At 65.1% G+C, this 21228-nt stretch overlaps 2 protein-coding genes and 2 long non-coding RNA genes across 12 annotated transcripts in view; 3 read left to right on the top strand and 1 right to left on the bottom strand.

Moving 5' to 3' along the window:
* Positions 1-16192, top strand: part of SLC25A44 (solute carrier family 25 member 44) — a 31316-nt gene extending 15124 nt beyond the window's left edge. For 2 of the 5 annotated variants that reach the window (XM_082703409.1, XM_082703407.1), the window contains exons 4-9: positions 10751-10856; positions 11384-11484; positions 12451-12646; positions 15621-15659; positions 15742-15811; positions 15924-16192. In XM_082703409.1, coding sequence (XP_082559535.1) covers positions 10751-10856; positions 11384-11484; positions 12451-12646; positions 15621-15659; positions 15742-15811; positions 15924-16053 — 642 coding nt within the window. In that variant the 3' untranslated portion in view covers positions 16054-16192. The other 3 variants (XM_082703412.1, XM_082703408.1, XM_082703413.1) reach the window with 3 other exon arrangements.
* On the top strand, positions 590-6316 carry LOC309850088. Its single transcript, XR_014304081.1, has 3 exons — positions 590-878; positions 5772-5839; positions 6180-6316. It is a non-coding gene; the product is annotated as an uncharacterized lncRNA (long non-coding RNA).
* LOC309850095 lies at positions 885-2630 on the top strand. The gene is made up of 2 exons (XR_014304088.1): positions 885-1633; positions 2005-2630. It is a non-coding gene; the product is annotated as an uncharacterized lncRNA (long non-coding RNA).
* An 89-nt stretch (positions 16193-16281) lies between the features above and the next one.
* Positions 16282-20658, bottom strand: PAQR6 (progestin and adipoQ receptor family member 6). 5 transcript variants are annotated; one of them, XM_082703439.1, is made up of 8 exons: positions 20533-20658; positions 19293-19369; positions 18756-18883; positions 18451-18656; positions 18154-18280; positions 17673-17769; positions 17434-17584; positions 16282-17156 (listed from the first exon to the last, which is right to left on the bottom strand). In XM_082703439.1, the coding sequence occupies exons 2-8, from the start codon at positions 19341-19343 to the stop codon at positions 16882-16884; spliced, it is 1035 nt and encodes a 344-aa protein (XP_082559565.1). In that variant the 5' UTR covers positions 19344-19369; positions 20533-20658; the 3' UTR covers positions 16282-16881. The 5 variants fall into 5 exon arrangements, with proteins under 5 accessions (XP_082559565.1, XP_082559561.1, XP_082559562.1 ...); XM_082703435.1 differs by lacking the exon at positions 20533-20658 and adding an exon at positions 19928-20024; XM_082703436.1 differs by lacking the exon at positions 20533-20658 and adding an exon at positions 19913-19991.
* Between the last annotated feature and the right edge of the window lie 570 nt (positions 20659-21228).

The following is a 21228-nucleotide window of genomic DNA, read 5'->3' as shown; positions in this document are numbered from 1 at the left end:
GCCCGTTAGATTTGGCGGTCGGAGTTCAACATGGCCGCAGCGCGCCGCGTCCACGCAGACGGCGGCTGCGAGGAAAGGGGGCCTGAAGGGTCGTGTCCAGCCGTGCCCCCCAGCGCCACCATCCCGAGGGTGAAGCTCCTCGACACCCTGGTGGAAACTTTCCTCCAGAAGCTGGTCGCTGCCGGGAGGTAAGGGGCAGGAAGCGAGAGGCCGGGGAGGGGCGCGGCGGCGGCCCGGTCACGGGGCCTCGCGCCCGGGTCGCGACTGGCCGGGCCCCGCCCGCGGTCACGTGGTCGCGCGCGCCGTCGGGGGCGGGGCGGGGAGCTGGGCGCTCGGCCTCCGGGGCGGGCGTCCGGTGTGCGGGCCCCGCGGGTGGGCGTCCGGTGTGCGGGTCCCGGGGCGCGCCCCGCGGGTGGGCTGCGGCGGGGCTCCCCGCGCCTCGGCCCCGCACGGAGCGCCGGCCGCCCTGCGCCCGCGGCTGCAGTGCGCACAGGCCCGGGCGCCGCGCGTCCCCGGGGCAGACGTGCGGGGGGCGGGCGCCGGGCTTGCGGAGACCGAGGGCGGGCGCCGGGCCGGAGGGCCGCGCGGGGAGGGAGCCGCAGAACACGTGACGCCGAGCGGAGCCGGGACGGGGGAGCGACGGGGCGAAGGCTACGGACCAGGCTTGTGCCAAGGCCCGGAGGTCGTCGGGGCCGCCGGGGAGGGGCGCCCGGTGCCGGTCGGTGACGGACACTGGTGGCCGCTGGTGGCCTCCGTGCAGGAGCGGTTCTCCTGCAGTTGTCGCAGGAAGGAGCCTGGTAAAGCGTCCGCAGTTGCTCTCGTGGACCCGTCGTAAGCCACCGCCGAGACCTGCCCAGGCCAGGTCCCTCCTGTTTTAGGTATTTGCGTCTTCGCCCCCCGCCCGCCCCCTCTCCATACGCCTCGCTTTCTGTGGGCTCGGTGTCCCGCGGGGGTTGGGGTGGGAGTCCTTGCCCGCAGTGTCGCGGCCGCGCTGCCGGAGCTGGAGGTGGACCGGCGGTCGGGGCGCAGGGCGCCTGCTCTCCGGAGTCCAGTGCCACCGGGAGAAGGGAGTCAGAGGAGTAGAGCGGCGGGTCGGGGGCATCTGGGTTGGCCAGTGCAAGGAGGGGACACTGGTGTGTTCGCCTCCCTGTGAAACAGGTTTCGTGCCTGTTTGTGAGTGGACGTGAGTGATAATGGGCCCGCGGAGGCCGTTCTCACTGAACAGGCTTGCATTATGGGGTCACCACGGATCCTGGGTGCCTGTGGTGCAGGGCCCGGGCCGCCTTTCATTCCCTGGTCGGCATCCGGCGCTCACCCAGCCGGGGGCAGACCCCTGGCCGGCTCGGGCCCGTCCTCCACAGCTCCTGCCTGGGCCACTGCCCTTGTCCTTGCTTTTGCACCAGCGCTGAGAGGGGCCCTGGCTTCTGGGGTTCGCACCCGCCTCTGCCTGGTCAGGTTGCTTCCCAGGAAAGCTGTTCCTGTCTCCTCCATCCTCACCGGCACCGGCGTCCACCACCTAACCCCTGCCGCTCTGAAGGCGTGGACAGGGCTGTTCCACAGCAGTTCCGCGGGCCCCTCGCCGCACTTGTCAGTCACGTGGCTTTCCTTGTCTGCCCCCGGCCGCCGCCACCAGGTTTTCTTTTTCAGACTCATTTTCCCAAGATTCTATTGATTAGTCAGAGAGGGAGACAGAGAAGGAGGGGGCCCAGCAGGGGCAGCAGCAGAGGGAGGGGCGGGCTCTCCGCTCAGCAGGGAGCCTGATGTGGGGCTCGATCCCAGGACCCCAGGATCATGGGGAGCTTAAGGTAGATGCTTAACCGCTGAGCGACCGGGCGCCCGTTCTGCGGAGTTTTAACGTTCTTTAAAGAACTCACGCATTCTTACTAGGTCACTACCTCGTACTTGATAGTTTCTGTTACTGTCGGGAATGTTCTCTTGTTTTCTGTTTTCTTTTAAAAATTAGTTACTGATGACTTAGAGAAACTATTGCTTTTTGTGAGATAGTTGTATCCAGCAGTCTTGCTGCACTCTTCTCGAAGCGTAACCTCCTCCGAGTGCGTGGGTCCCCGGTGTTCAGCCGGATCCATTTCCGCAAATGAGCGCGCCCTGTGACCTGCACCCGGATCCGGAACACCCCCATGAAGTGCCAGGCGCCCCGTCCCGTCCTCACCTGCAGCTGGAAGGGTAACCACTTTCCTGCCTTTTGTTACCCAGGCATGAATCTTGCCTGGGTTCCCACCCCCACCAACAACACTTTATCAAATAGAAGGAATCCTGTGGTTTGTGATCTTTTATGTTGGACTCTTTTCCTCGACGCTGCCCTTGTGAGATTCACCCACATCATCACCAAGGACTCGCGGTAGTAAACAGTGATGTCATCGTCTTCGCCTTCTTCCTCCTTCTCCACAGTGTTTAAGTTTTGGCTCTGTTTAGGGGCGCCTGGGGGGCTCAGTGGGTTAAGCCTCTGCTTTCGGCTCAGGTCGTGATCCCGGGGTCCTGGGATCGAGCCTCGCGTCGGGCTCTCTGCTCAGCGGGGAGCCTGCTTCTTCCTCTCTCTCTCTCTGCCTGCCTCTCTGCCTACTTGTGATCTCTGCCTGTCAAATAAATAAATAAAATCTTTAAAATAAAAACAGTTTTGGCTATGTATTTTTGAAAAATTATGAAAGTCTCTATGTGTTTCTAGTTTTCTGAGAGGTTTTTAAAAAGTCAGGGATGCCTGGAGGTCTCAGTTGTTAAGCGGCTGCCTTCAGCTCAGGTCACGATCCCCCTCATCGGGCTCCCTGCTCGGCGGGGAGCCTGCTTCCCCCTCTGCCTGCCGTTCCCCTTGCTTGTGCTCTCTCTCTGGCAAATAAATAAAATCTTAAAAATAAATCCTGTTAATCGTCATACGACTACTGCTGGTTTCTACGAATTCTACCACCTTTCATATTTTCATAGTTGTTTAATTCTTGTTTTTCTCTAACGGTCTCAGTTGACTCCTCTCACGCCGCACAGCCGTCTCCAGGGCAGGCGCCGCGGCGGCTCCGCTGCTGCTCGCGCAGCCTCCAGCTCGCCTCTCTGGCCTGCGCCCGCGCCACCGCCCTGCCGGCCTCTGTCCCTGGCGCTCCTTCACCGCTTCTTGCCTTTTCTTCTCATGTAGACCGTGTCTTGTGAGTCTGTGTTTGGGTTCATTTTTCTTTGCATTATCCACGAATCATAGATCACGCCCGAGCCGGCTGCGCTGCCACAACCGGTCTGGATCTGGAGTTCTGAATCCCAATGCAGACGGGATGTCTGGTGTGGTCTGGTACATTGTGGCGAGTTTTTTGCAAATCTCTGTCTCCGGTACCAGTGCCTTTCCGGGGGGAACGTCAGGGACCGTCTGTTTCCGCTGAAGTAGCGGGTTGGTCGTGAACTTCCTGGTGCGGGTAGTTACCGCGTCATTCGTGACGGCGGCCAGGCTTCAAGCAGCCGCGGAAGAGGTTGTTTAATCCGTACACCGGGAAGTTTACCCTCGTGGTGCACAGCACATTCGCAGACTTGTACACCCATCGCCACTCTCTAGTTCCAGAACATTCTCACCACCCCAGAAAGAAACCTCGTGTTCGTTGGCAGTCACTCCCCATCCTCTCCCCAGCTCCCCGCGGTCCCCGTCTGCCCTCTGTCTCGTGCACCTGCCTGGTCTGGACTCTCCGTCCACACAGAGCGCACCGCGCTGGCCTGACGCGGCCGGCCTCTCGCACTTCGCATGAGGAAGGATTTCGGGGTTCGTCCCTGTCGCCGTGTCAGGATTTCCGTCCTTTTATGCCCGGGTTGCATTCTGTCGTGTGGCCCTCCCACCCCGTTTCGTTGCTTCTGCCCCGACGGGCACGCTGCAGGGCTGTTCTCCGGGGACGGGCGTCAGGAACGGTGCTGGGAAGCTCTGCTGGCTCCCGACGTCACTCCCGGTGTCACCGTCCGGGGAGGTGCCAGGCTGTCCTCCGGCGCAGCTGTGCTGCTCTGCGTTTCCACCGGCTCGGTTTGCCCACACCCTCGCCGCGCTCCTCACCGGCGGTCTGTCTGCCGGAGGCCGGCGGCTGCGCGCCCAGTGGCGTCTCCCGTGCCGCAGGTCCGCGCTTTCCTCCGGACTCCCGGGCTGAGCCCGTCCACGCGCTTCTTCACCGCTTCCGTGTCTTCTTTGGAGAACGGCTGACTCAGATGTTTCGCCCGTTATTTATGTATTTGTTTACATATAGAAATGTTTTTCATTTAGGGGTGCCTGGGTGGCTCAGGGGGTTAAGCCACTGCCTTCAGTTCAGGTCATGATCTCAGGGTCCTGGGATCAAGTCCCGCATCGGGCTCTCTGCTCAGCGGGGAGCCTGCTTCCTCCTCTCTCTCTGCCTGCCTCTCTGCCTGCTTGTGATCTCTGTCTGTCCAATAAATAAATAAAATCTTTAAAAAAATAATAAGATTCTATTTGGGGGGCACCTGGGTGGCTCAGTGACCTGCCTTCAGCCCAGGTCATGATCTCAGGGCCCTGGGATCGAGCCCTGTGTCGGGTTCTCTGCTCAGGGGGAGCCTGCTTCCCCCTCTCCCTCTGCCCCTCCCCTTCCTTGTGCTTTTTCTCTCCCTCTCAAATGAATAAGTAAAATCTTTAAAAAAAATAAAATTCCATTTTGAATAATCTCTACTCATGGGAAATGATCACATTATGATGTTAAATTTTAAAGCCAGGTTATGGAGGGAAGCACGCAGACCCCACGAGTATGATCTTTCTCTGGTATTACAGTTGCAGGCGCGGGGGTGCCCGGCAGCTCAGTGGCTGGCGCTGCTGGTTTTGGGGTAGTAGGTTCAGGCCTGTCCGTTGAGTATAGACATTCCTTAAAAAAATGAAATCTTAAAATTGCAGTTGACTAGTTGACACATTACATTTTACAGTCTTTTACAAATGACCATTACTAGTTCAGTTTGGGCTTTGTTTTTTTTTTTGTTTTTTTTTTTAATATTTTATTTATTTGACAGAGAGAGAGAGAGATCACAAGTAGGCAGAGGGGTAGGCAGAGAGATGTAGGGAAAGAAGGTTCCCCGCTGAGCAGAGAGCCCGACGTGGGGCTCGATCCTGGGACCCTGGGATCATGACCTGAGCCGAAGGTAGCGGCTTTAACCCACGAGCCACCCAGGCGCCCCTGGGCTTTGTTTTTTTAAGCTGTTCCATTTTTTTTGGGAAGTCTGAGACGATCTGTCTGACCTTGAAAAGCTCCTCCGCCCAGAGTCCGGTGCCTAACTGCCTGGTAGGGGCCACAGCAGCCTGAGGCGGTGCAGACAGAGGCGACGGGGTGGGAGGGGTTGTAGGACACAGCAGAGAGGAGGGATAGGGATACCAGGACTCCCAGCTTGCAGTGGTTGGGCGCAGGGCGGTGCCGGCATTGGGAGCTGGGGAGGGAAACAGGTCTGGGGTCAGAAAGCTGTTTGGACAGGTTCGGGGTTCTCTGCGCCTTCGGTCCCCCTCGTCGCGCCTGGCCCAGCACAGGTCGGTATTCTGCCTGCACCCCACTGCGCGGTTGGTTCCCAGCCCGCAGAGCAGCACAGCGGAGCCCCTCCCGGTGGGAAGCCGTGCCTCTGTGCCCCCAGGCCTCTCCCCTTCTCCGCAGCAGCTACTGGAGACACGGGGCTGTGCAGAGACCACGCTCACGCGACTCTACTGCAGTACTGCTGTTATGGGGATGTTTTTCAGAACGGTTGTTGTTACAGTGTCGTTCACCTCTTACAGTACCTGGGTCATAACTTAAGCTTATGGTGCTGTGTCCACACAGGAGAAGCAGCACTGCAGGGGTCGCCACCGTCCAGTCGCAGGCAGAGTCTTGGCGTGTGTGCACCGTGGGTAAGGGGGCCGCTGTACAGTTACTTTGAGGGATTTTTTAAAATCTTTTTGTTAATATTTATGAAATCGGAAGAAGTGTTTTTCAGAAAAAGTACCGCAATTTCAGATTCTCACTATTAAGTTTCTGGTAGTTCCCGAAGTTTCCAAGCAGTAAGTTGAGGTTACAAGGGGCCTGTGTCCCCACTTGAGAGAGAGCCAGAGCTCGAGCAGGGAGAGAGAGGCACAGAGGGGCGGGAGGAAGACGCGGGGGACCCGGAGATCGCGACCCAGAGGGAAGGCCGACCCTCACCATCCAGGCGCCCCTAATGAGGAGTTTCTAAAAGCTAACTTGTTGCCACAGTCGTCATCATGCATCACAGACCCCTGCGGTCCTCAAGGAGCCCGCGGCTGCCCGCTGAGCCCGGCACCCAGAAGGGGCAGCGGGGAGGAGCCACCCACAGGCACCTGCTGTGAGTCGGCGGCGGGGCGGTGTCAGACCCCCGGCCTCTGTCGCGGGCTCGGAGCGCCCCCTCCCTGGGCTGGGGCCGAGGCGCCCTCTGGTGGGCGGTCGGTGGAGGGCGCTCAGCGGGGCCACAAGCTCGGGGTGGGGGTGGGGCGGTGCTTAGAGCTGCAGGCCAGCGGGAGGGGGGCAGTGGCGAGCCTTCTGCAAAGCCCTGCACTGACCGACCCGGGGGCATGATTCTGGGCTTCCGTATGTAGAGGGTAATTTTCTTAAGTTAAATTTCGTGATACGGGGCGCTGGGGTGGCTCAGTCTGTCCAGGTCTGCCTTTGGCTCAGGTCATGATCTCGCATCCTGGGATCGAGCCCCACATCGGGCTCTCAGCTCCGCGGGAGGCCTGCTTCCCCCTCGACCTGCCGTTCCCCTGCTCCTGCGCGCTCTCTGTCTCAAACAAAATCTTTTAAAAAATAAATAAACTCGTGTGGTAAAGTCAGAGTTTTTAGTGCAGTTAATGAGATGCTCCTTCTATGAGTTCAGACCACGGGGATCTCCGTTCCCGCGGTGCGCGGGCTGGAGAGCAGGGCGCTCTAGATCTCGGGGTGCTGAGTTCCAGCCCTACATGCGGCACAGAGGTTATTTTAAAAACGAACTAAAGGAACGCCTGGGGGGCTCAGTCATTAAGCGTCTGCCTTCAGCTCGGGTCAGGGTCCTGGAGTCCTGGCACCCAGCCCCGCATCGGCCTCCCTGCTCCGCGGGAGGCCTGCTTCTGTCTGTTCCCTCTGTCACTGTCTCTCTCTGTCAAATAAATAATGTAAATCTTTAAAAAAATATAACTTAAAAGAGTATAAGAGAAGAACTAGATTAAAATCAGTTAATATAGTCATTTGTGTTTTGATAATTAGTACATTTTAAACATGACTTTGGTGATAAATATAGCCCTCTTTTGGGGGGGGCACAGCTTAGCCTTTTCTCTGTCGTGCGGCCAGTGGGGTCTTCCTGCGGCTGGGCAGGCCTCGAGCCGGCCTCTGCCACCAGGACGCTGTTAGGGAGCTCTTGTCTGCCGGGAGGCTTCTCGACGCCTGGAAGCCAGCTCACCGTTGGGCACTTCTGTGGGCGCCGTGAGGCCTGCGGTGGAATCAGTGCTACTGACAGTGCTCGTCTGCGCGGGGTCCCTGTGCTAGGTGCGTCACACGCATGACTCGCGGGAGCTCTGTGAGCGCAGTTACTCGCCCGCCGGGCGGAGCAGAACCCGAGGCTCGGAAAGGTGCGGACCCTGTCACACGTCACTCATGCGACGAGCGGTAGAGGTAGGGTTTGAACCCAGACAGACGGACAGGCCGTGAGCTGCAGAACCAGTGCACGTAGCCACACGCAGCTGATGGGCCCCTTGCGTGCCCTTGGAAGGCCAAGGCTGGGGCACCGTCCCAGCAGGGGTGAAGGGGGCTTGCAGAGAGCCCCCCCCCCCGCCGGGCTGCTCCTGAGGGAGGACTCCTCTGCCAGATCAGTGCACACCCGCTGGCCCTGGGGGCGCAGTGGGGGCGCTGGGCTGCAGCTGCCTCCAGCCCAGTTCCGGGCACCCCGGACATGCAGGGAGGGGACAGTGTAGGAGCGTGACGGCCCTGAATGCTTTCCAAAATGCATCACTTGACCTGCTTTTCTCTGAAAGTATGTTTTTAGAAGTCACAAGGGCATTTAAACTGTTCCCGATCCTGACCCTGCTCTCGAGAAAGGAACTCGTGGGGTGGGGAGGGGGCGGGAGGAGGCTCACAGAGGGACGCGCATGGGCTAGAGGGTGAGGACGCCCGGGGCGCGCGGTGTCCACGGGCCGGACCGTGGCGTGCGGCGCTCTGCAAGGGGCGTCCGCTGCGGGAGCGCCTGCCCCGAGGAGAAGCTGTTCCTCCCCGGTTTCCCGCGTCTCCCCCAGCTGGGGGTGTCGGCTGCACTTCTCGGGGTCGTCCTCACACCGTGGGAGAGCCACAGCGTCGTGCCGTGAGCCTTACACGAGCAGGCGTGGCAGGGACCTTGCAGTGTCCAACAAACAAAGCCGGGATCCCTGTGCCCCCGTCTCCCCCACGCCGTCCTGCAGTGCAGCCGCCCGCCCTCCGCTCCCGTGCGGCCCGCGGTCACTGCTCGGGGATCTGCGCCTGTGGGCTTTGCCGTCACTGAGTCCTTGGAGCTCAGCGGGCCACGCAGTGACCTCCACAGCAGCACTGGTGGGCGATGGCCTGTCCCTGATCCCCGGGCCCCGCATCCTCGCCACCACCACCACCGGATGCCGGAGCGCAGGACAGGGGCCCACTCAGACCCTCCGCCGGCCAGCAGGCCCGGAGGAGGAACAGGATCCCCGGTGTCCGAGCCAAGTCTTTCTGAAGCCACAATTACCCAGTTTCGTTCCAGCCCGCTTGGCCGGATGTCCTGCGTCGCCACATTCCTCTTGGAGCCACAGACTGCGTGGCAAGTGGGGCTGTCAGGACACAGGACGCCTGGGGCCCCGCCGAGGCTGAAGGGTGCCAACCAACCTCTGTCCCTGCTCCTGCTCACGGGGCCAAGGTTAGGCCCCACAGGTGCTGGTGTCCAGCGGGCACCGTCACGACAGGGAGAGACCATCCCTCACGTGGAGCTGCCAGCAGAGGCTTGCAGGCGGCCTTCTGGAAATAAAGGCCTGGCCTCTGCACGTGCCAGTCCCCAAGGTGTCAGTGCTCAAGCCGCAATCGCAGGACAGCAGCAGCGCCCCGTAGGCGGAGCGTTTCCAGACAGAGGACGGCAGCCGCCCCGGGGCCCCAGGAAGGTGCTGGGCCGGGAGGCGGCGGTAGCCTTGCTTCTAATATCACCTGCGGGCAGACGGCAGGAGTGTCTGGGGCGGTTGAACAGCAGGTTCACAGGTTTCCTGCGGACTAGCAGATGTCCCTCGCAGGGCCCCGTGCACGCACAGGTGTCACCCGCTCCGCAGACGTCGTGTAGGGCAGGAGCTGGTCGGGGAGGCCGGGAGCCATGAGAAGGGGGGACCAGCAGTGAACCCCGAGCGGCGGGGGGCGAGGCGCCGGTGTCCAGGGACACACCACCATGTGTGTGCCGTGGCCCCCCAGTCTGGCCACACAGCTGGGGAGCGTCCGATCCCCCGCCGAGCACAGTGTGGGCTGTTGTGTGCTTGGGGACTCCGGGCTCAGACGCTCCTGTGGGTCACTGAGCTCCCCCCACCGCAGCTTAAAGACCATCCTGAGAGCCTTTGCCTTCAAAGTGCCCCCCACGAGCAGCCGTCCCCATGTCCACGTGTGCTCCCGCGGACGCCCCAGGAAGGCCGTGCGGCTCCGTCCCGGGATCACCCAGCACCTGGTTGGCGGCCAGCACGCCGGCAGACGGTGGACAGGCAGGAGGGAGAAGGGAGAGAGAGAGACGAGAAAGCAGGGAGTGGGGAGGGACGAGGCAAGAGCCTCCGTTGCCTTATTTGAATTTCTTTGTGCAAGAGAGCAAGCCCCGGGGAGTGTCCCGGGCACCCTCTGATCCTTCCAGCTGTGAGGGTGGATCCGGGGACCAGCTTCCAACAACCGGGACAGAGACCTCCTTTTACAGGGCGCAAACAGGGTGCCCAGGGGCTCCGTCGGTTAAGCGTCTGCCTTGGGTTCAGATCATGATCTCGCCCTGGGATCGAGCCCCGCGTCGGGCTCCCTGCTAGGGGCGCGTCTCCGGCCCCCTCCGCCTGCCGCTCCCCCAACCCTGGGCTCACGCTCTCTCTCTCTCCCTCTCCCTCAGATAAATAAAATCTTTAAAAAATTTTTGTTAAATAAAGGCATGACAGTAAGAGGAATTCATTACTCCACTAACTAGCAGCCCCAAGGTGGGTGGCTCTGGTTTGGTGTTTCCAGCGCATGATGATGTCCTCGGACACCCCAGTTCCCCTCTTCCGTTCAGCCTCCTCAGGGCATGAGCTCTGCCCTCAGGCCAAGGTCCCCACGGAGGCCTGAAGCTGGAGCCACTGCCGCCTGCACGGGTCGTCCCCTCCCACAGAAGGGGCACTGCTTCCTTCCTGTGTGGCTCCTTTACAGAGGAAGGAAACCTCTGCCAGAGGCCACCTGTCCTGTCCTGTCCTGTCCTGCTGGAGTGACCAGAGCTGCTCAAGGACCGCAGCCCACCCCCGCAGCAGGACCTCCCCGCCCCCGGGAGTGGGTTGGACACTGTGGGGGCGGCCGGCACAGAGTCTTAGCTCCCGGTGATTTGAGGCACTGTGGCTGGACGGGGGTGACCCACTCGTAAGGGGAGGCTCCAGAGCTTAGTTGGCCTCTGCTGTGGGGCGGGGGGGGGGGGGGCCGGGGATCAGGTGCGGCTGAGTGGGGCTGCGGGTGGCAACCACAGCCTTCCCCCGGGGCCGTGGACTTGATGGCCGGCCCCTGCGGCCGGGAGGCAGAGGTGGCCAGGCCGGGCGCAGGCTGGCCGTGCGCTTGACCCTCTGCCGGCTGTTTGGCCTCCCCGCCAGCTACCAGAGATTCAGCGACTGTTACAAGCGTCTCTGCCAGCTGCAGCCAGACGTGACCCAGCGGATCCACGACAAGTTTGTCGCCCAGCTGCAGGCGTCCATCCGGGTGAGTGCCAAGGAGCCCAGCAGGGGGCGCTGGCCCTCGGGGTCCCCAGGGCTCAGCGCTGCCCTCTGTGGCTGCGGGCTGCCGTGGCCGCTGGCCTTGCTCTCCTGCCGGTGGCCCGGGCTGGGGTGTGTGCCTGCTGCCCCGGGGGGCTCCTGTCCTCCCCGCGTCCCCAGTGCCCAGGGCGCAGAGGCGACACGTAACCGTGGGCAACCGTGGACCGGCCTGCTGCGGGGAATGCGAAAGAGGCCAGGGCTGTGTTCGCGTGTTGAAGTAACCGTGGTCTCCAGAGGGCTCCACGTCCGTGTGCGTCCGCGGCACCGCGCTGGGCCCTGGCGGTGGCACCCCGAGGGGCTGGGCGGGCTCTGCTGTCCGTTTGGTACTTTCTGTCCTTAATTATTAAAGCCACACGGAGAGAAGTTGGAATGTTGGTATGAAGACAGGAGTTAGCCAAAATCTTACCGGTCCTGCGCGTGTGGGCCCGGCGGGCTTGTCCGGCGTCTCAGTGCTGTGGCCCGCCTGCCCTTCAGGAGGAGATCTCGGAGATCAAAGCGGAGGGGAACCTGGAGGCGGTCTTGGACGCCTTGGACAGGATCGTGGAGGAAGGCAAAGACCGCACGGAGCCGGCCTGGTGAGAAGCGTGGCCCCGGGGAAGGCGAGCCCTAGAGCCGGCGCGTGCTGTCGGGGGCTCGCCGCCCACGGGGGACTGTCCTTGGGGGGCGCTCATCTCGGGATCCACCTGGCGGATTTGCAGTGCCCGTCCGGCCGGGTTTGACTCACTTGTCCGTTTCACAGTATTTAGGGGACCCCTATGGTGCGCCCCCAAAGCTGACCTTCCTGTGGCTCGGGGCACCCCACACAGGATGGGGGGGTCCCAGGCTCCTGCCTTCCCCAACACCCCCTGCCTGAATTTAGGCCAGAGCCAGGAAACACCTTTCTCATGCCTTCCAATTGTTTATGCTTTGTGACCTTACCACATAAGAGAATTGGGTTTTAGAGCTAAAAACGAACTTTTTTTTAAAGGTTTTATTTATTTGACAGACAGAGATCACAAGCAGGCAGAGAGGCAGGCAGAGAGAGGAGGAAGCAGGCTCCCTGCTGAGCAGAGAGCCCGATGCGGGGCTCCATCCCAGGACCCTGAGATCGTGACCTGAGCTGAAGGCAGAGGCTTAACCCACTGAGCCACCCAGGCACCCAGAAAAACGAATTTTTTAAATAACCTCTGGTGGCTTCCACCCTCCTGCCCCTCCGAACCAGCCCGTCCTCACTGCGGGCCTTGGGGACTCGCGCTTTAACCTCCAGACCCGCCTGCCGTAGCTTCCCAGACGGCCGGCACCAGCTGGGCCTCTCGGGGTGGCCCCACTCGCTGAGGAGCGGGGACACAGGGTCCCATGGGCAGAGGCCGTGGCTGGAAGGTGGCCTCCTGCCCTGGAGCGTTAGACATGGGGGGCCGCCTGCGGCTGGCAGGTGGGGAGAACCGGGAGAGGGGTCCCCGGGCGCCTGAGCCGAGAGCCGGCCGGTGAGCCCAGCAGTGGGGGCCCGGCCCGGCCCGCTCGAGACTCACCCACACCCGTGCTCCCCCCACCCCCGCCACCAGGCGCCCCAGCGGGACCCCCGAGGCAGACGTGTGCAGCATGGCTGTGCCCTACTTCCTGCAGCGGCGGGACGCGCTGCAGCGCCGGGTGCGCAGGCAGGAGGCGGAGAACCGGCGGCTGGCGCAGGCCGTGCTGGCCGGGCGGCGGCAGCTGGAGCAGCTGGAGCAGCAGGCCCGGGCCCGGCAGCAGGCCTGGCAGGTGGGTGTCCCCGGTCGTGTCCCCCGCCGTGGGGCCTGATGGCAGGTGGGGTTCTCCACGAGACCCCCAGGAGCTTTTGGGGGCGCCCGGGGGCGCCGTCTGTCAAGCGTCCGACCCCGGTTCAGCTCAGCTCAGGCCATGCCCTCGGGCCCGTCAGCAGCAGAGTCTGCTTGGGATTCCCTCTCCCCCTCCCTCCCTCCCCCTCCGAGCGGCTCCAGTCCAGGGCTGTGGGCACCACTGCTGGGCTCGCTCCGTCACCCAGACGCGCAGCCCGTCTTTACTCGTAACCACTTGTGGGTTCCCGGGGCGGGCCTTCCTGTTCCATTCCTCGCCACAGTGGGTCCCCACATCCCAGGCTCCCGGGTCCCCGGGCCTCGGAGGCTGCAGCAGGAGCGGCCAGTGGCTTGCTCGCTTCCCTCCTGCCCTCACCCCCTCCCTGGCTCTGGGGCACTGGGCAGCAGGTACCCACAGGGTCCTGACCCAGGCCTCCTTGGGGGCACCCTGCTGAGTCGTCAGGCAGTGTGCTCCCCGCCACTGCCACTCTGTCCCGAGGCCATGGCTCACTCTCCTGTCTGGAGCCCGACTTCCAAGCCGGCCAGCCCTGACGTTCAGAGCTGCTGTGTTCAGAGCGGGGTGCACAGCCCCTGCTCAGAGCCACAGCAGCCCCAACGCAGCCAGAGAGCCCCACTGTGTGGGCGGTGGGTGCCCTGGTGAGCTGGTGCGTGACTCTGTGTGGCACCCGCAGGGCTGTCCGTGTCACAGCCCATGGCCCAGCTGCGACCCTGCTAGTGTCAGGGGACACTCGGGGGCCCTTAGTCATGCTGGGCGCTGCTCTGGGGAGGCCCAGCCTCGGTGGCCACGACCGCCAGCCTGCCTCAAACACTAGCTGAGTAGGGGACACCTTCCACAGAGGCCTTTGCCTGCCCCTCCCTTGCTGGGCCTGTGACCTGAGCCGAGACCCCTTCCGTGTCGCTGGGGGAAAGAGGCCTGGGTCAGGCCGCGTGGAGGGGAAGGTTTACGGTTTCTCCTGGGCTGTGTGTCCCCTCTGCTGCTGCCAGGCCCTGCACAGAGAACAGAAGGAGCTGCTGGGCGTGCTGGGGGAGCCCGAGTGCGGAGGCGGCCACGACCAGGAACAGAGGGCAGTCGAGGGCCAGGGCCAGGGCCGGCTGCCCCTGAGAACCAGTGAAGTGGTGGCCAGTCCCTGAGTGCGGATGGAATGAGCCGGAGGATGACGCCTGACCAGCCCTTCTGCGTTGGGGGCTCCCTTGAGGTCACACACACACACACCTTCAGACCCTTCCCTGTTCTCTTCGGACGCGAGGGCTGTCGGCCAGCACCCACGCCGGGAATCAGGCCCCAGGCTCTCTGTCCTGCAGGTCGGAGCCAGCCGCCCGCCCCGCCCGTTCCGGACCTGGCCCGGGGCGTCTGTGTTCGGGCCGCCCTGATTGCCCCCTTGCCGGCCAGCCCCAGGGCCCTTGCCATGTTCTCCCCACATCCGTAAATAAACCTCCTCCGCTTCCTACACTGTAATCTGTGAGGACGCTTCCTCCGCGGGCCCCTCCCAGTCTCTCCAGGGCCCAGGCCCCGCCGCGAGGACCCCCGAGCTGCTCTGAGAGCCTCCAGGCCGGGGCGGGCTGGTGGGGGCGCCGCTGACCACCGCATGTCCCGTGCAGGGAGGCAGCAAAGCCCCTCGACCGAGAGACCGGGACCCCAGGGCCAGCCCTTGTCTGCCACCCGGGTTCACTGTGACGGGGGCCCCAGGCAGGCCTCCCTCCATCTCGCACGTGGTGAGCGCCTGTGCACGCGCACACACGCGCCGACGGGCAGGTCTTCTGACCGGCGGGTGAAGTGGATGCGTACACGTGGGGCACAGAAAAAGCCCCCCGGGATGCTTGGCTGGGGGCACTGGAGACCCACGGGCGGACATCGAGGGACCCCTGCAGGCTGCCCGGAGCCCAGCAGGGCTGCGGCACTCACACGGGAGACCCCGTCCCGCCCCGCCGCAGGCCGCAGGGTGGGCAGCGAGGCGGCATGAGGGCACCCTTCCCCCGTCCTCTCCAGGCTGGACTGGGGGGTCGTGGCCCTCAGGGGTGCTGGGGTGGGGTTTTGCAGGCCGGCGTCTGTCTCGGAAGACCGGTCCCCATTGTGAACCCCGAGGAGAGGACCAGGGAGCCTCCGTCTCCTCACAGGCCCTGTCTGTGCCCCTGCGAGGGGCTCCGGGCGAGGGTCCCCAGCACCCCTACATCAGGCCTGCCATGGACGTCCCTGTGGGGATGGGCGCCTCCGCCCTGCCTTGGGGTGAGTGAGGGCATCGCTGCCTCGGGCTCCCCCTCCCTGGGGTTTGGCTCCTGCCCTTGGCCGGCGGTGCAAATCACAGGCTTCCAGAGGCAGCCCGGCTCTCCCGGAGCCTATTTTAGACCTGGAGCCCCCCTCTCTCCCCCGGCTCCCCCGCCCCGGCCTGGCCCACTGGTGCTCAAACTGAGGCTGGAGCCGGGGGACTTGGGGTGCGCCCCCTGGGGAGGGGCCGGGCCTGCCCAGGCAGCTCCAGTTCCAACCACAACATCCTTCGGGGTTTGGCCTTTAGAGCTGGGGCAGATGACTCCCACACGGCCCTGGCACAGTCCCCCGGGACCCGCCCACAACATGGGGGGCGCCCCCCTCGCCTGCGGGGCTCAACTAGGAGTATAAGTGGCGCGGGTGCTGGCCGCGGCGAGAGACAGACCAACTGAGGCCCAGCAGCCCCGCAGCCGCTCACGGACACAGACAGGACAGACCGGCCATGAGGCCCGTGACGGCCCTCACCCTGCTGGCCCTGGCTGCGCTCTGCCTGGCGGGCCTGGCCGGTGAGTGGCCCGCCGGCCCCAGCCTCCCCTCCCCTACCTGCTGCTCACGCAGCCGCCCCCCCTCCTATGGGCTCTGTCCTGGGGGTGGGGGCCGGGACGAGCAGGGCTGAACCAGACCCTCTCCCCTGCAGATGCGAAGCCCAGCGGTGCAGAGTCCCGCAGAGGAGCAGGTATGAGGCAGGGCCCGTGGGGGGGTGCGCGTGTCACCCTGCAGGCCCCGAGCCCCCTGACGCCCGCCTCTGTGCCCCACAGCCTTCGTGGCCAAGCAGGAGGGCAGCGAGGTGGTGAGGAGGCTCCGGCGCTACCTGGACCCCGGGCTGGGGTGAGTGCTGTCCGGGGCCCCGTGGCTCCAGACCGGGCCTGGGGACGCGTGGGGAGCCCCCGGGCCGTGGGCGCTGCGCCTGGAGGCTGATGCCTCTCTCTCGGTGCGCCAGAGCCCCCGCCCCCTACCCGGACCCCCTGGAGCCCAAGAGGGAAGTCTGCGAGCTCAACCCCGACTGCGACGAGCTGGCTGACCACATCGGCTTCCAGGACGCTTACCGGCGCTTCTACGGCACGGCCTAGAGCGGGCGCCCTGATGGCCCTGGCCAGCTGGCAGCCCTCCCCGCCTCCCCCCCGCACCCCGCCTCTCCCCCCGCCTCCCGTCCCGCAAGGGTGGGGTCCCCATCATCCCGCTGCTCCAGAATAAACTCCGGAAGAGGAACTGGGGCCGTGATTCTTTGTGGGGTTTTGGGGGGCGGTGTGGAGGGGGTGGGGAGGCGGGCCTTTTCAGTCTCAGTGCTCCCCCAGATCTGCCGTTGACTGGTTTATTTGGAAGCATCGAAGGGAGGTTTCTAAAGGTCTAATTATTAGGGTCCCCCCTCTAGCCCAGCACCCCTCCCCCCACCCAGGACGCCCACTTCTGTGGAAGACCCGAAGGCCCGGACAGCTGGAGCGCGTGGCTGTGCGGGGGACAGCCTCTTCCCCGAGGGCAGAGAGCCCCTGGTGGGGGAGGCAGGGCGGCCGTGGGTCTGCAGGCCGAGCGCGCGGGGTCGGGGGTCTAGGTTAGTCCTGTTAGTGCTTCCCCGGGCTTGGCAGAGACTCGCAGCCAGAAACGGGACCAGGTGTCAGGGCCTCAGCACCTCCCCGTCGCCAGCCTTCAGCTGCGGCCTGGCACTCGCGCTGCCCCTCTCCGACCCTCAGCACTTCCCCGGCCCCGCTGAGCACACTGTCGCTGCCCCTCTTGCTTGCCGCCAGCAGCGCCCTGGCCCTTTCCTCTCCTCTGCTCTCTCTCCGCAGCCGCTCTCGCTCCAGGCTTCCATGTGCCCTGCCCGTCAGGCCCGAGTCCGGGCTCCTCCCCAGCACCAAGTCCTGGCCTCCGCCTTCCCCCAGGGCAGGCTCAGAGATGGGGCCTCACTGCTGTCTGGCCTTCATACCCCCCTCCAGGGGGCCGCCCTGCACCAGGGGGCAGGTGCTGGGGGCCCGAAACAGGGAGCTTGTGAAGGCAGCAATGATGAGCAGGTTCCCGGCCACTGCCAGGCCCAGCACGGCCACCGTGCCCGCCAGGCCCACGGGGGGCTCCTGCGTGGCCAGCCAGGCTCGGCGAGATCCCATGTCAGCCAGCACGGCCTCCAGCTGGAAGTGTGTGCCCAGCACGGCACAGATGTGGAAGAGCTGGTGGCTGTGGCCTGTGGGGGGCGGGCAGCTCAGGGCACAGACTCCGTTCCCAGGGCCACCCTGACTACCTCCTGCTCTGGGCGGGCTGCTCCCCTAAACGGGGACTATGAAAACCTAGAAGGCCCCCGGTACCCGTGCTGCTGGTTCCACTGTTATGTGGGGGGGGGGTGCGCCTGGACCCTGGGTGCTCTCCCTGGCTGCGGTACCCCGTTCCTCGGTTCGCTCTGTGCTCTGGGACGCTGTCTCCCCTCACCCCTTCCTGGATGGGCACCAGTCTTGAGCTCTCACCGATGTAGTCGAAGCGTCCCGGGGCCAGCCGCTCGGGCAGGTGGGAGGCGAAGAGGAAGCCAGTGAGCAGGGCGCACAGCAGGTGGTAGCCGTGGCTGGCGCTCAGCGCGTCCTGCCCGCAGCCGGGGCCCCTGTCCCAGCACAGTCCGAGCTGGCAGAAGACAAGCGGAGCTGCCGGGAGGGCCTTCGGGAGTGAGGGTCTGGGGAGCAGGGAGGGCAGGAGCCCTGGGCTCCCTTACCCGGTAGAAGAGAGGGAGGTTGTCAAACAGGAAGGGGTAGGCGAAGGCGGCCGTGCGGAGGACCTTACTGAGCCCAGGGCTCTCCAGCTCGGGGAACCTGAGGGAGGGAAAGGCTAGTCACCACCCTTGCTGGCGGTGGTCACTGAAGGTCAGGGGTCCTTTGGCCAAGATGGACTGTCACTAGCTTAGTGGCCATGAAAGCCCTTAGGGCCTGGGAGCCTCTGTAAGTGACCACACCCGTGAAGGCGGTGGACACCCGCCCGCCCGCCGCTCCAGGGTGGCCGTGAGAATCCACGGAGACGGGGCAGGTTCGGTGCTGGGGGAGCGACACGGGGGAGTCCTCAGTAAGCCGGGCCATTGTTACTCATGTCCATCAAGAGCCCGAGGCGCAGGTACGCCATCGCTGGCCTCCGGTGTGTCTCAGGCCTCCAGCTGTGTCCTGTCCCCCCGCCTTCCCCCTCCGCACTGGCGGGAAACCCACCGGGAGTAGCAGGAGAGGCCGGTGCACAGGAAGGAATTGAGCGCGGCAGCAGGCACGAAGAGCCGGTGCAGGCGGCTGTGCAGCCAGGAGGCCGGCATGGAGTAGGCGGCGTAGGGGAAAGCACAGCCTGGGGAGCAAGGGGGCGGGGCTGGAGCTGACGTATCCAGGGCGCGCCCGCTCGGCCCCGCCCCCAGAGCGCCGAGGGCCCGCCCCCACAGCCTGCCGGCCCCGCCCCCCGGAGCGCTCCGGTCCCGCCCCCACAGCCTGCCGGCCCCGCCCCCGCCCCGCGGGGCTCACCCAGGCTGTAGAGGCTGAGCGCGCCGTAGTCCAGGAAGTAGCAGATGTGGCGCGCGCGGGGCGACATGGAGCTGAAGGTGTGCGCGCAGCACGACGCGAAGGGGTAGAGGCAGGCGGGCAGCAGGAAGACGAGCAGCGGCCGGTGGTACGGCTCCGCCCGGAAGCCCGGAGCCCCCGCCAGCGCCAGCAGGCGCCACACGAAGTACCTGCGGCCGGCAGGTGCTCAGGCCCGCCGCCCACCCGCCGCGCCCGCGGGCCCCGCGGCCCCTGCCCCCCCCCGGGGACCCCGTCGGGGCGCCGCTCACCAGGTGGGCAGGAAGTGTGTCCAGATGTTGGCCGTCTCGTTGGTCATCTGGAAGGAGCTGAGGACGCAGTCCCGGGCCGAGCTGCTGGGGCGGCGATAGCCAGACAAGATGCCGTCCTCCCAGAACACCTGTGCGGGGCCGGGTGGGGCACAAGGTCGGGGGGCGCCACTGGGCCCGCCCTTCTCTCCGCGAGACACCTCCGCAAGCGGCGTCGAAGAGACTGGGCTGGAGGTCACTCCCGCCCCAAAGCCAAGCCAAGTCAGAGCCGCGCCTTACCGCGTCCCAAATACCCAGAGAGCGGAGGAGAAAGCGGGGAGGCAGTGGGAAGGGGACCAGAGGGGAGGGGTGAGGTGGGGCGGGGGAGGGGCGGGGAGAAGGGACTCTGGGTGGACGAGCATCCTGGGCTCTGGGGAGGGGTCGCCAGCAGGTTCCTTAGACAGCAGAGGGATGCCTGCAGGAAGGAGCCCCCCACACCCACGCCCAGCCGCTCAGAAGGGGAAGCCTGGGGACGGGGAGCTGGTGGGTCAAGCCCCTCACCCGAGGGACCTGGTGGACTCGGAGGAGTTGGGGCAGCTTGAGACTGAGCATGGTGGCCCGGCACCTCCACCCGTGACCTAGAGACAAAGCGCGGGGTGAGGGCATCAGGTGTCTGCCCCCATCCTGGGCCCCTTCTCACCCCAGGCAGGCCGGGCCTGGCCACCGGGAGCTGGAGCGCGCTGTGCCCGCAGGTGCGCGCGGGAGCTGGCGTCCTCTGTCAAACCACGTGCCCCCGTCCCCGCCTGGGGCGTTCGGTTCGCGAGTGAGAGGGGCTGCTCAGTTTCAGCCCGGGACAGACAGTGCAGGGCGCTCCCCCGCGCGAAGGCAGCCTGGGTTAGTAGTCCCACACCCCGGACCCGGGTCCCCAGCCCCCCGTTTCCGTCTCTGCGGAAGCCTGAGTCAGGGAGGTCAGTGCCGAGAGCATCCGCGCACCCCCCGCCCCGCCCCAGAACGCCCCCTGGCCCGCGGAGCCGGGCCGAGCACAGAAACTGACCGCGCTCGCCCAGAGCTCGGGAGAGGCCGGATGGCCGCGGGAGTCGCCACGAATCAGGGCGAGCCTGGCTCTTCTCTAAAGACTACACATGTGCCCCGGGGGTCCCCGACCCTCCTGCGCCCCGTACCCCTCAGCTCCAGACCTGGGCTCTGCCTCCGGGTGGCTGCGGCTCCGCGGCCCCTCCTGCCTCGCCCAGGCACATTCCTTGGCACCACTGGAGGGGCTGGGCCAGCCGGCGGGTGGAGCTGCCCCGGGGGAGGGAGAGGAGGACCCTCCCCCTCCCCCAGCCAAAACAGCGCGGCAACAATACAGCCCTGCCCCGCCCCTCTTCCTGCCTCCCGCGCGGCGGTCTGGGTGTGTGCCTGTGCGCGGCTCACTCCGGGCCGGTCCCGGGCCTCTGCTCCTGCCGGGCTCTGCGGCTGACCTGGTGCTGGGGACCCTGCTGGGCGGAGGCAGACCCGGTCTCTAGTCCCTGTGGCCTGGCTTTTAGCTGAGGCCTCCCGGGTCCCGTACCCCTCCCAGGAGTGGGATGGGGGTGATCTGACCCATCCTGTGCGCTGTCCACCTCCCTGGGGACCGGTGGGGGTGGAGATGCTGGGGCCTAGCTCCCTTTGGGGTCCCTTCCCTTAATGGCAGGGTTTGGGGTCTCTGGAGGGCTGTGTGCAGTAGCCATTTAAACAGAAGAGGGGTCTGGAGCAGGCGCTTCTCCTCTGGTCCCCCAGAGCAGGTGTCACACCCCAGGCTTACCCAGAGCGTGGCCGGCGCTCCCCACCCGGTGGGTCAGCAGGCCCGGGGCTCCTCGGGCAGAGTCCCAGGGTCCTGCCAGCCAAGCTGACAGGAGGGAGAGAGCAGCGGGCAGGCGGGCCAGGCCTGGGCGGGGAGTGAGACAAAGGGGAACCAGGGAACAATCCCAGCCTTGTCCAGCCCCCAGGGAGCAGCGCGGGGTGGCCCAACCCCATTAGCAGGCCGCTCACTCGGCCTCCTGCACACAGCCAGCCCCTCCGGCTTGACCCAAGCCCATGGACATCAGACTGGCCACACCAGGCTAGAGCCAGCCCGGACTTGGCCAGGGCGACATGGCACCCTCCTCAGACCAGGGGGCGCGCCAGGGGTCCAGGTTCTGCCATGAGCAGGGCGGTGGGGGCAGGGGAACGCCTGGGCTCGGGAACCCAAATCCTGACTTGTGACCTCAGAAAGCACCTCTCGCTGAGCCTGGGTGCTGGGCAGAGTCCAGAGCGAACGCCTCCAGGAAATGGGGCTGAACCACAAGGGAATGGCCATTCCTGTATCCCGAGACACACCAGACGCTCCAGTCCTTGCTGGGGGCCAAGGGCGGAGGCCCCAGAGGCTGGTGTCCGGGCCCCCACGCACGCCCCCCCGCCCCCGTGGAAGAGCTTCAGCCCTGCTCATGGGACCCAGCTGGAGGCCACGCATCGCCCGCCC

The sequence above is a fragment of the Mustela nivalis genome (assembly GCF_964662115.1).
Source record: "Mustela nivalis genome assembly, chromosome: 16".
Taxonomy (NCBI): domain Eukaryota; kingdom Metazoa; phylum Chordata; class Mammalia; order Carnivora; family Mustelidae; genus Mustela; species Mustela nivalis.
The sequence above is the reverse complement of the archived record's forward strand: the minus strand, read 5'-3'. Positions and strand labels throughout refer to the sequence as shown.

Bases quoted from the DNA above. Each gene is read 5' to 3' on its own strand.
- PAQR6 (XM_082703439.1), bottom strand. From the start codon at position 19,343: ATGCTCAGTCTCAAGCTGCCCCAACTCCTCCGAGTCCACCAGGTCCCT. The intron at 18,281-18,450 runs GTGAGCCCCGCG...CTTGCTCCCCAG, and splicing joins GCTCAGCCTCTACAGCCTGG to GCTGTGCTTTCCCCTACGCC. The intron at 17,770-18,153 runs GTGGGTTTCCCG...TCCCTCCCTCAG, and splicing joins GGCCTCTCCTGCTACTCCCG to GTTCCCCGAGCTGGAGAGCC.